General features: G+C 33.1%; 1 protein-coding gene across 3 annotated transcripts; it reads left to right on the top strand.

The window, feature by feature from the left end:
* The first annotated feature begins 3,716 nt into the window (after positions 1-3,716).
* On the top strand, positions 3,717-9,903 carry LOC125186392 (stomatal closure-related actin-binding protein 1-like). 3 transcript variants are annotated; one of them, XM_048082746.1, is made up of 13 exons: positions 3,717-3,832; positions 4,906-5,199; positions 5,386-5,514; positions 5,651-5,743; positions 5,829-5,969; positions 6,497-6,565; positions 6,903-6,986; positions 7,849-8,029; positions 8,322-8,438; positions 8,519-8,577; positions 8,950-9,084; positions 9,329-9,478; positions 9,542-9,903. In XM_048082746.1, the coding sequence occupies exons 2-13, from the start codon at positions 4,918-4,920 to the stop codon at positions 9,572-9,574; spliced, it is 1,473 nt and encodes a 490-aa protein (XP_047938703.1). In that variant the 5' UTR covers positions 3,717-3,832; positions 4,906-4,917; the 3' UTR covers positions 9,575-9,903. The 3 variants fall into 3 exon arrangements, with proteins under 3 accessions (XP_047938703.1, XP_047938702.1, XP_047938701.1); XM_048082745.1 differs by lacking the exon at positions 3,717-3,832 and adding an exon at positions 3,919-4,116; XM_048082744.1 differs by lacking the exon at positions 3,717-3,832 and adding an exon at positions 3,920-4,120.
* The last annotated feature ends 2,576 nt before the right edge of the window (positions 9,904-12,479 follow it).

Raw genomic sequence — 12,479 nt, 5'->3', positions numbered from 1 at the left:
AGTTCGTTATCTTATTATGTTTTGAGCAAATATATTACCAACTCGAGTACAAAAATTAAGGAAAACCCGATATAACACCTGAAAGGCGCTGTGTAGGCTTTGAAGTTATGGCTCATTGAACTCGTACCAGATTTGGCCGAGTTCTGGGAATTGAAAAACTCTGAAACTGCACTTCAACGCTGTGAGAGGTGGAACGTGATATTAGATAAGAGTCATGACTATACAACTCTACGACAACATAAATGTACATTTAATTTAAATGATTTCAGTTTAACTTTATCGTAATATAGATATTACATGTTTAAAACATTATAATGCAACTAAGGATATTAGATTTAATTCCATCGGATGAAGAAGATCCAGATGATTATATGATGATTATATGAGATCATTAGAGGATTCTGATGCCGATGATAAGGTTTGAGTGATGTGTATTGGTAGTGATCGGACAGGTAAAAGTAAGAAACAAACACGAGTTTGTTGTAAACACGGAGAACCTTGTGAAAAGGGCACCAATGATCTTAACAAAGATAAAAATAGGGGCACCCGTGAGCTCGACATAGATAAATATAAGACGGATGAATGCCCGAACATGATAGTACTGCCCAACCTACGCTTGTCATTGAAAAACGTGGCAGAGTTTTGTTCTAATGAGTGGTTGCCCAATTTTATAAGATCATATTAACTACTACTATATTACTAGTGCGATGAAACATGTTTAAATTGTTATTTTTGACTACTTTCCTCTTTTGCCAATTAAACCCAACCTATAACAGTTAAAATAGGATGAGCCACAGGAACATCAAAAAATATGACAAAACAGTAGGTGGACACTTTGTTACTCATGTGAGTGAAACCAATTGTTACACGAATACATGACCTTTAGATAATTTTAAGTTCACATAAAATATCATAAATTTTCTTCCAAGTTCCAACTAAACAATCAAATTAAAGTAACCAAATTCATTCAGTAACTTAATTCATCTCCATAACTCGATGTATAACTTGTTATTTGATGATTCAAGGTTAAATCGTACCGGAGGTTCAGGTTGAATGCAAGACACTGATTCTCCCTCTGTTTTGCTATGACTGGATTTCGTTATTGTTGTGATCGTAAAATCTCTCTATTCGGGGGGTTGTTGTTGCTCTATTTGTCCAGTTGAGTCTCCGATCAAGTTTTCATGAATTTTAATTGTAATGGAATTTTAAAGAACAGATGCGCGACCAATAACGGCTTCAAATAACATGTTACAAAGCGTAAAAATATCTCTTTAGCTAATAACGGCTTCAAAAACATGTTACAAAAGCGTAAAAAAATTAAAAAATATGACAAAACAGTAGGTGGGCACTTTGTTACTCATGTGAGTGAAACCAATTGTTACACGAATACATGACCTTTAGATAATTTTAAGTTCACATAAAATATAATAAATTTTCTTCCAAGTTCCAACTAAACAATCAAATTAAAGTAACCAAATTCATTCAGTAACTTAATTCATCTCCATAACTCGATGTATAACTTGTTATTTGATGATTCAAGGTTAAATCGTACCGGAGGTTCAGGTTGAATGCAAGACACTGATTCTCCCTCTGTTTTGCTACGACTGGATTTCGTTATTGTTGTGATCGTAAAATCTCTCTATTCGGGGGGTTGTTGTTGCTCTATTTGTCCAGTTGAGTCTCCGATCAAGTTTTCATGAATTTTAATTGTAATGGAATTTTAAAGAACAGATGCGCGACCAATAACGGCTTCAAATAACATGTTACAAAGCGTAAAAATATCTCTTTAGCTAATAACGGCTTCGAAAACATGTTACAAAAGCGTAAAAAAATCTAGAGATAGGAAGTTAATGTGAGGTTAAGTGGATTAGTGTAACAATAAATTCAAGTTATTCGTTGAATAATGCGATACCTATTTGTCGAGCCTACTATTGAGTTACGAATATTAAATGCTCAACCGTGGAATTCCAAATCAACTTTATAAATCACGTTAGTTTTTGGGAAGTAATTCCTCTATTAATGTCGTATGCAACTTATATAGTATTAGTAGGGGTGACAAAATGGGTAGCGGGTAATGGGTAATTCCCATCTCGACCCGCTACCCGACGATAACGAGAAACGGGGCGGGATCGAGTAATGTGTTTTAGAGTTTTGCGGGTAGCGGGTATGCCCACTACCCGCGCGGTATACCCGTTAGTCCCGATAATACCCGTTATTATTAGTATTAGTCATATTCTATCTTTTAATACTCCATCTGTTCCATATTAATAAAGGTGTTTAAATAGTCAAAGTGGAGAAAAAAAGTAAATAGTGAAATAATACTCCTACTTACTTAATAGCCATATATGCACTCATTTTGAAAAATTAAAACTAAATAGTTAGAACGGAAAAAAAATAAAGTTAGAGAGATAATAATGTAGAGAAGAGTATTTCTATTATTATATTTCCAAAATGAGTGAAGAAATTGAAATACCTCTATTAAGGGGAAATAATGGAAGTACTTTATATAATCTAAGAGTCCTTTTAAAACATTTTTATATTCCAACGAACATACAATTGAAAACTCACCGGAATTAGCTATAAAGTGTCCCCTCACTTTTATTCTCAATCTATTCAACATCACCATCGATATTAATAAAGTAAATTAAGGAACGTTGACGGTTATTATGGTTTTCAAATTTTTTATTAGGATTTTGGGTCAGGTACGGGTACCCGCAATGTTGGGTACGGGATACCCGACACGGGTATCGGGTAATCCCGATATACCGCGGGGCGGGTATTAGGACAACAAATTTGGGTAAAATGGGTACGGGTACTCGACTTGTCGGATGCGGATACCTGCGGGTAACCCGTTTCGCCACCCCCAAGTATTACATATTTACATCACACACTTTAATGTTTCATACGTTATTTTTAAAATAATATAAGTACTTGTTTATGTGATTATGCCTGTATGGTTATTTTGTTGATTCTTTTAATACCTCGCAGTATTTGTTTAGCAATTATAGGTTAATATAGCCGCGGTATTTGATTCGCAATTATTTTTCTGATTAAGAATATTAAGCAACGTATTAGATATATTCAAAATCTAACTTAACGAAGCCAATGGCTACAAATTGATTCAGTCCCTCAATTATGATTTGGAATGTGATTATGATTCAATCCCTACATTAGTAGTAGTATTTATATTTCAAAGTCTAGCATATTTTTCATACATCTTTTATAGTATTAAATCTTTCAACGTGCAAAATAAATGAATGTACCCTCCCTAAGGCTCTATATGTCAACTAAATGATTTTATCTTTTATTTGATAAAACTACATGAAATTTTAATACTCCATGCTATCCACTCACCAATATATAATACAATCAAATACAGATATCCAACTATAGTAACAGAATACATAATAATTATAGAGCAAATCATCCCATTTTTTCATCGCTTTTAAAACCTAGTATCTTTCAATTTCAATCTATATTTTGTACACGTACTCTACAAACAAAATATTTACAATAAAATAAGATGCATATATTAAAGTAATCAAAATATTATGCTTGCACGACAAATGAGGGGATTTCAAGCAACCACAAATATCAATCACAAATTCAATAGTAATTTAAATTCTAGTAAAAAGAGAAATAAAAACTCATTTTGTCCCTATCGTATAGTTGACTAACTATAATTTTAATTTATTCTCGTTATCTTTTGGAATCTTGAAACACTCCTAACCAAGAAAAAATTTCAACTTTCCTTCATCAGCATCATCAGTATCACATATGTATACATTTTAGTAGTTGATTATTGAACAAAGATCAAATTTTTGGTTGATGGGTAAGCTTTTCCGGTGGCAGTATATATATGTCAACATATGTTTGTATAATTAGGGCGGCTTTTTCTTTGTTTCAATAGCTTTTAAAAAAGCAAACAAGAAGGCCATTTATTTCAAACTGCCTTTTTCTTTCTTCTCTCAGTTCTCTGCCCCTTCCTTCCTACATTCATACTACTCTTTTTCTATCTACATTCAAAAACTGCTGCTATTTAAACACCAAAGCTGTTGTTTATTTCTACTTTTTGGGGTCAAACATCCTCTCCAGTTTCTTCTACTGACATGATCTGTGGGTAAATTCTAGCATTGTTTTAGTCTACCTTTGCTAATTAGCATCCGTGTTCAGTCTCCTTTTTATTTGCTTATTCAGAATCAACATCATTTTCTTTCTCATGTCCTTCTAGAATTGGACAATTTTTTAATGGTTTCAACGCTCTGCAACGTGAGCTTTATTTGCTGTCTACATTGAACGATTTTGCTCTTTTTTTTTTGTATTTTTGGGGACTGATCATCACATTTGAGTTCTATATCAGCAATTGGATGTAGTTGATGTTATACAGTGAATAGGAGTAGTATATTTCGGTTGTTAGTTTTTCCTTTACCTTAATTTTTTTTTTCTTTTGGGCCTTCTTCTCTATTTTTTGTATGGTTGAATTGAAAATCGTGTCAGAATTCAGATTAATGTTTGCATTCATGTGCTGTAGCCTGTAGGTGTAAAATACTAGGAGTACATAAGATAGAATCAGCCTGGTTAAGAAAAAACACAGCAAAACAAAGAAAAGAATTAATCTTGAAAAGCCTAAATATATGTATATGTGTGTGTGTGTGTGTGTCATTTGAATTGCTTGTAAGACTCTTTGCTTTTCTCATTTTGTGCGGGTTTACATTTTGCTCTCAAGTTTTAGATTGACTGGTTATTGGTTAATGTGTTCGTGTTTGGTTAACCTGAGGTATAAAAGTTCAATATATAATTCTAAATGCATTCCCTACTATTGGGAGCAAGTATCTAGTGAAGTTCCTTTATAATTACCAAGATACTGTATTACTGCTGAAACTGTGTTCTCTTTGCTGCATTTAGGAAAATTCAATCATGACGAGGTTAACCCATGATTATAGCTATGCAACGCAAAAGGATGCAGTCTCTCCAGTTTCTACTGATGTGTTTTTTGCCACAAGTCGCTTTCCACATTATAAAATTGGTGCCAACAATCAAATCGTAGAGGTGAAAGAAGACGCTGAGATGTCCTCTATGAAAGACATGGTTGCACGAGAGACTGCCCTATTGCTGGAGCAGCAGAAACGCCTCTCAGTGCGCGACCTTGCTAGCAAATTTGAGAAGGGTTTGGCTGCTGCTGCAAAGCTATCTGATGAGGTCCCCTCTTGTTTGAACTGGTTTTACTTTGTAATCTATGTTTTGAATTGTCTGCTCTTTAAGCGGCTCTCTGTCAAAGGCATATCATATATCCGTGTTTCATTTTAGTACTTCCAAGTTCAAAACTGTGATTCTGTCTTTAAATTGATGTCAAGTATTGTAAAGTTGGTTGCTTCTGGCTTCCAGGCTAGGCTCAAAGAGGCAGTCACACTAGAGAAACATGTACTTCTAAAGAAACTCAGGGACACACTTGAAGCACTGAGAGGGCGCGTAGCTGGCTCAAACAAAGATGATGTGGAAGAAGCTATAGCTATGGTTGGTTATTCTCAATCTCCAAATGATTGCTTCTATATTGGTCCTTTACTGTCTTCTATCTACCTTACTTAGATGCAATTATATCATACGTGTCTTCCTCAATGGTCCCATTTGTTGATTTTTTTAATTTTTATAGGTTGAAGCTTTAGCAGTTCATTTAACTCAGAGAGAAGGAGAGCTCATTCAAGAGAAGGCAGAAGTAAAAAAGCTTGCAACTTTTTTGAAACAGGTGGAATTGCTGTATATGTTTGTTCTATAATGAACTTGTTTGTTTCCATTACCAAAGGAGAAAAGCTGAAAAGTATCATTTTTAGGCTTCTAACGATGCTAAGAAACTTGTTGATGAAGAGAGAGCTTTTGCACTGGCTGAAATTGAGAATGCTAGAAAAGCAGTCCAGCGAGTAGAAGAGGCTCTTCAGGAACATGAGCGAATGTCACGAGCTTCAGGGAAACAGGTTCCAATAGATATTCTTCGTCCTAGATTTAAAAAAACAGCTATATGTGTGGCTTTGTACTTCTGTTATGGTGCTTTAAATCTTCAATGAGTATTCATTCAACCGAAATGAACTTACAACAAGACTTTTCTATTAGATCTTTCCTAACAGCTAGGTGTCTTATTTATGTTCTTGAACGAATTCTCCAACTTGTGGTTTATATATGCATGTAATAAGAGGTGAAGATGGCTTTTTTCAGTGCATAAGCATAACTTGGGGTATACTGTTATTCATGAATTGTACGACTTCTGTGATAGCCTTTTGCTCACACTTCTGTAAGCATGCATAGTGATAGTGGAGTCCCACTGTTAAGCATTAGATGTTTGTTGAGACTTGAGAAGTAATTTAACGTGTTTGCATATCAAAAAATACGAAAAGCTGACCTGTAGAAGTTCATATCGTTAGCTTTTACAAGATATCATACTCTATTATAAATCCCAAAGTAGCGTCATTGATTTGTGCTGTCTATTTTCTTTTTCCATGACCAGGACTTGGATGAATTGATGAAGGAGGTTCAAGAGGCTAGACGAATAAAAATGCTACATCAACCTAGTAGGGTATTACATCTGTTTCATTTATTCTTGCTATCATGGAGTTTCAGTCAGTAGTCAATACAATACTATAGTTAGCTCAGCACCAATCAAGAAGTATAATTTAAAAAGAATCATGGTGTTATTCCTATAATCTATAGAATTCAAATATTATATCATAATCTATAAGACATTTAATATTATAGCAGTCACATGGTTTAAATACTTAAGCATTTAGCTTTTGGAGTATATTCTTGGGAAGATATACTTTAGATTATGAATCAGTACTTTTTTTTTAAACATAGATATCGTGCGTGTATGTCTGTACTCTGTATCTCACTCAGGAGACATACCTGTTTTTCAGGTCATGGATATGGAACATGAGCTTCAAGCATTGAGGATCCAACTTGCTGAAAAGTCAAAGCATTCGCTACAGCTTCAGAAGGAGGTATTTTTTATAAATCTCACCTTTTTATCTTAGTACATCCTTTTGTATAGTATGTTCTATTTCTAGTTATCAGTTAGGAATTGTTGGTTTTGCCTATTGGTGGGTTTTGTTCATTAATGCAAAAATTTGATGGCTTAAACTCATCTCAATTTGGGTAAAATATATTACTGCTAGAAGGAAGATTTAATGACTATCTGTAGTAGCTAAATTTGGTAAGTTGTGCCAATCATGGGCCTGTAAAAGAAGAAAGTAAAGTACGACTCTAGTGCATATAGGTTGTAATTTGCTTCTATTTCGTTCGTTTTCATGCTTAAGATCCTTGCGAAACAAAAAGCTTGCCTTCCGTGACAAAAAAGGAAAGTCACAGTGATAAAACACAGACAAACTGCAAGTACAATATTCAGCACGGGTAATCACCCTCAAATTGCAAAAGACTTCTTACCTTTTAGGATATAAGGTTTGCTAAGGAGTCCCTTATTAGGAAATGGAGGCATGGAGCCACACAAGCAATTCCAATTCCAAAAGTAAAACTAAGAGTCTTAAGTTTTGGGCTAAGTGAATATATGAGGTGCAATATTTAGTTTGCAGTTACCAGTGCGTATTCTGCATATTAATGAATTATGACATTCTTCTGCCAATCCTCTGTTTGTCAGTATTTTATTCTTTAATGTCTAAAATTTCTAAAGTATCCTTCAAATTTCCTTCTATTTGTTTGATTGGCACCTGAACATAAATTTTAAAGACCGTGCCATGGTGGACTTGAACCCATAACCTTTGTTCCGGGCATCAAGCACTCTACCTCTTTGCCAACCCACGCACACAAATTCCCTTCTTAAATGTTCTTTTGGTTGACTATTTGCAGCTCGCAATAACCAGGAATGGCGGTAAAAACACACCCCATTTGTATGACATAGATGGCACGGAGGCATTAGGTTCAGTTTTGTTTATATATCAATGTTCTGATAGTGCTCCAGAACTTTCGGAATGTGCAATTCAATGGTATCGTTTAATGCCTGAGAGTGGCAAGAAGGAGCTTATATCAGGTATGTGCTCTGCTTAACTGTTTGCTGTCGTCCTTGTTTGCACCTTAATAAATCATTTGTATTAGTGAATCTGCCAATAGGTAAAGATGTCATTGTTGCTGTTATAAGCAAAATTTACTATCTAAATATCTAGATGTTCACCACGGTGTCTTGCTGTTGCACTTGATTTTCTGTTAGCATTTATTCTAATGTACACTTTTCAACTACCACTCTATGCATTGGTGGCTCGAAATTATTATGCTTTGCAATTTTATGATGTTTGTTGATTATAACTGGCTTTTTACGATGATAGGAGCTACCAAATCTGTATATGCTCCCGAGCCTTGTGATGTTGGACGAATGCTTCAAGCTGAAATTTCGGCTAATGATCAAACAACTACAGTCGCAACCTCTGGACCTGTCGATCCTGGTTTGTCAGTATTACCTTTTGTGTTCTTAAAATTTGGCGATTTTCGACTATTGGAAACTTACCTTGTTTTCTGATTACAGCTGCAGGATTGGGAAGCTATGTAGAAGCACTTGTGAGAAGGCATGACACTGAGTTCAATGTATGTAATTCCTGCATTTCCATTGAAAAATTTGGTAGTCAACTGCTGTTTGTTTGTTTGATTTCTGAGGTGGCTGTAGCCTCTCTTTCGGGAACATTTCTACTCTTGAATTTTAATATTTTAGTACTTCAATATACCCGAAAGTTCCAAAAATGATACTTAGTACTCATCCAATTCATTGCTCCCTGGTAGCTCTATAGAAAAACATACTCAAATTATGTAGTCTGTGAATAGCATGTCTTATAAAAAAATATAAATATTGGGCTTTCATATTGTTGATAAGATGGATTGTTCTTTTACTTCAACAGACAACAATGCGCATGCTCTCTCTTTTCCCACAGCTGCTCACGTTTTCCATGAAAAGCCTTGCAGGTAGTCGTCATCCAGATGAATGGGGCAGATCATGACTCGCACGCCATCCATGTACTGCATGTTGGTAAGATGAGAATGAAACTTTGCCGAGCCAAGACAACACTCGTAAAAGAATACTATTCCAATTCAATGCAGGTATTCATCTCGCCCTTGTTTGATTCGTGTTTCTGGCATTTGTCTCAACTCATCGAGAACCAAATATTTTTTCTTAATACTATTTAGTAGTTTAACAAAATGTACAGTCAAAATAATCATATCCTTCAAAGACTAAATGAATCAACCAAATGACTACTGCTTCTTAGTTTGAAGTAGCAATCTGTCTAATCCTCGTTGAAGTTTGATGTAAACAATCTCGACAAAATTTTCTTGGTGTGCTCAGCTATGTGGAGTTAGAGGCGGTGGGAATGCTGCAGCACAGGCCGTATACTGGCAGGCGAAAGCAGGACATTCCTTCGTATTAGCATTTGAATCGGAGAGAGAAAGAAACGCAGCTATCATGCTTGCAAGAAGATTTGCATTTGACTGTAATGTAAGTTTCACCTTCTTGAATTTTCGTCACAAGGAACACATTGTGATGCTCTCGTTTTAACAGATTACGCTAGCTGGGCCGGATGCAGGAGCTTGATCGAGCGAGCTGACGATATTTCAGGGAATGTAACAGTAGAGAGATAGGCTGCCTTGATGGAATATTTGGTGGTGACTTGTTGTGGAATTGGCTCCTTTTTTTTTGGTTTGGTGTCAGTTGCCTTGAGATCTAATTTTCTTGCTATTTTTTTTGTTTTCTTGATTTGTAATTGTCTTTTCATTTGGAAGGAAATGGTGAATGTGTGGTCTGAATAATTTATGTAACAACTCTGCATTGTAAATAAACAGGTTTTGAGTTTTGTATTGTGGTGAAAATTGAGTTCCCAAAATAGTGATGGGAATTTTATATCAAGTGTAGTTTATTTCTCATCTCAATTGCAGCTCACAAAATCGAAAATGTGAGATTATATTCAAAGCATGGATCGTTTATATAATTAATTGAATTTATGATTTTGTATTTATTGATTTATTTAGCACATAACGCTCAAAAAAAAGTAACAAATCTAAAACTATTCACTCAAAATCGTAAAATGTCCATTTGTTGATGAATCCAAAATTGACTTTATGGTAGTATAATATTTGAGGTACTAGTTGGATCAAAATAGTTTTAACCATCAAAACTAATGTGACTGTCACTTTTAGGACCAAAATAGGCCAATTTATTATGTTTAGAATAAAAATTATTAAATATAGTATTTTAGACCAAAATAAAATATCAGTATATGCAATAGACTTCTTAACCAGCTGTAATTGACAATGTATACAATATTATATTCTCACTTATAGCAGTGAATAACTGTGTACCATTCATAGTTACGACTTACATGTACATCAGCCAAAAATTTTATTATCACCTAATCCTATTACACGTTTTAAATATATTTTGTTAAAATAGATGATAAAATATTTATAATATTAAATACCAAATTAAATTCCATTAAGAAAGAAGAAGAAAAAAAAAGAAACTTTGCTATAAAAGATGATTTTGAGAATTGAAGAAAAAAATAAAATGTTAAAAATAGCGATTTTTATGTTAACTTAATAATCATATGTTTAGGAACAATTCCTTTTCAAAAACGATGGTGGGATACACACTGTAAAATTATAAGCATAAAGAAAATGTTAGATTAATTTACTGATTGATTATTTATTAATTCTTAGATAACAGTACAGAAAAGAAGATAAACTTAATTTAGAAAATAACAAAAATACAACAAAATTACAGGTAGATCATTTCAAGCTCGATTGTATGGGCATTTTTCGCATTATAAAGCAAGTGGGACATCTTTAGCGATTATTCTATTTCTATCATTCAAAGAAGGGATGTCTCTAATGGGTCATATCCATTTTAATTCTGATTTAGATTCATCGAATTCATTGAAATGACCATCATAATTTTCTATAAATTCGTTTTCATTGACAGTGACACAATTTTTTAGATTTTCTTTCGTTAATAAAACTAAATTTATGAAATACTAGAACTAAAAAAGTCGTCGTGACTCAGTCCAAATACGGAAAACTTCGCAAATTAAACTTCATTATGATTTAATGTTGACTTATGGCTGCGGATAGCTTTCATATTAATTACTAATGATAAATTTTCATTTCCTGCTAATTGATTGATTTTATATTTTTGTGTTCTGAAAAAAAAGGAGTGGAATTTGATCGTGATACGTAATAGTTAAGGATTTGATATATGTATCGAAGAAATTATTTGAAGAGCGTAGTTTTTTTGAGAAGAAGCTGAAAGGAATCAGTTTCTTCCATGAATGAGAATGATAAAAATATTTTATTTCTTCATTCTTAATTATGATCAATGAGTCATACGGAGTACTATATATTCATAATATGTGAGATAAAAGAAATATCAAGAGAAATAAATAAAATCCAATTAAACTAAATCAAATAAAATCCTAATAACTTATAGATTCATAAAGAAAATTAGTTTAAGTGAAAAGATATTCGTCACATCGTGATAGCTCTTTTCTACAAATTTTCATTAGTTATTTCGAAAGTGCAAATCATTTTCAAATAAATTTATCTTTATGGTTTATGAGCCAAACATGTAAAGCGGAGGGTTACAAATTAATAAACAAAAAATTAAATATGCAAAGTAAAAGATAAACTAAAATTCTAAAAGTACATGTACAGTATAACAACTAATGTGCTCAAGTTAATGATATAGAACAATTTATAATATTGTGCTCATATTCTCATCAAGAATCATTCACATTACAAATAAATATCCAACATTGAGAAATTAAGAAAATTATAGCATGCTTGAACAATGTTTTGTATATCAATTTTATGATTTTAAACAAAATTATTGCACAAGAACAAATGATTACTCAATAAGCAGTTAAGCACCCAACGTAAACTAATCAAACAATTGAGGAACATAAAATATTAATTGGCTAAATATAGCCACATCAGAAAATAATTTTTTGTTTGTCTAGCTACCTATTTATATAAAGCATCCTTTTTGCCTAATTTTCTTGGACATAAATTTTCGAAAAGTATATATATGTCGCAGTGGTATATACTCTCCAAAAGGAAAATGCAACTTCCTCTTAAGCGACAAATGAGTCTATGTCAACCTATAATTAAAGAGATTTTAAGAATATTCAAATTCTTTTGTATACAGCAAACAAGAAATATATTTGAAGCTTCCTTATTCGTAACTGACAACCAAAATGGAGAAACTTCAAAGAGTTGTTATATCACATATTTGACAAATCAATTTTGATTTTGGTCAGCGACATCTATATGTATTTTTTTTAGAGAATAAATTAAGATGGTGCGAATTTAATTATTGATATGTTCTTAACATAGACAATCGTCATCGTTTTGACAATAAAATACAACTGGACTGATTAATTAATACGTTAAATATTTATTTATTTTTAATTTTTTAGTGCATTTATTTATCCTTAATTAATTAACTT

This window comes from Salvia hispanica, chromosome 5 (assembly GCF_023119035.1).
Source record: "Salvia hispanica cultivar TCC Black 2014 chromosome 5, UniMelb_Shisp_WGS_1.0, whole genome shotgun sequence".
NCBI classification, from domain to species: Eukaryota; Viridiplantae; Streptophyta; class Magnoliopsida; order Lamiales; family Lamiaceae; genus Salvia; species Salvia hispanica.
The sequence above is the reverse complement of the archived record's forward strand: the minus strand, read 5'-3'. Positions and strand labels throughout refer to the sequence as shown.

Excerpts from the sequence above, each read along its gene's own strand:
- LOC125186392 (XM_048082746.1), top strand. The coding sequence starts at position 4,918 with ATGACGAGGTTAACCCATGATTATAGCTATGCAACGCAAAAGGATGCA. Across the intron at positions 5,744-5,828 it reads TTGCAACTTTTTTGAAACAG|GCTTCTAACGATGCTAAGAA; the intron begins GTGGAATTGCTG and ends TATCATTTTTAG. Across the intron at positions 8,030-8,321 it reads CAAGAAGGAGCTTATATCAG|GAGCTACCAAATCTGTATAT; the intron begins GTATGTGCTCTG and ends TTACGATGATAG.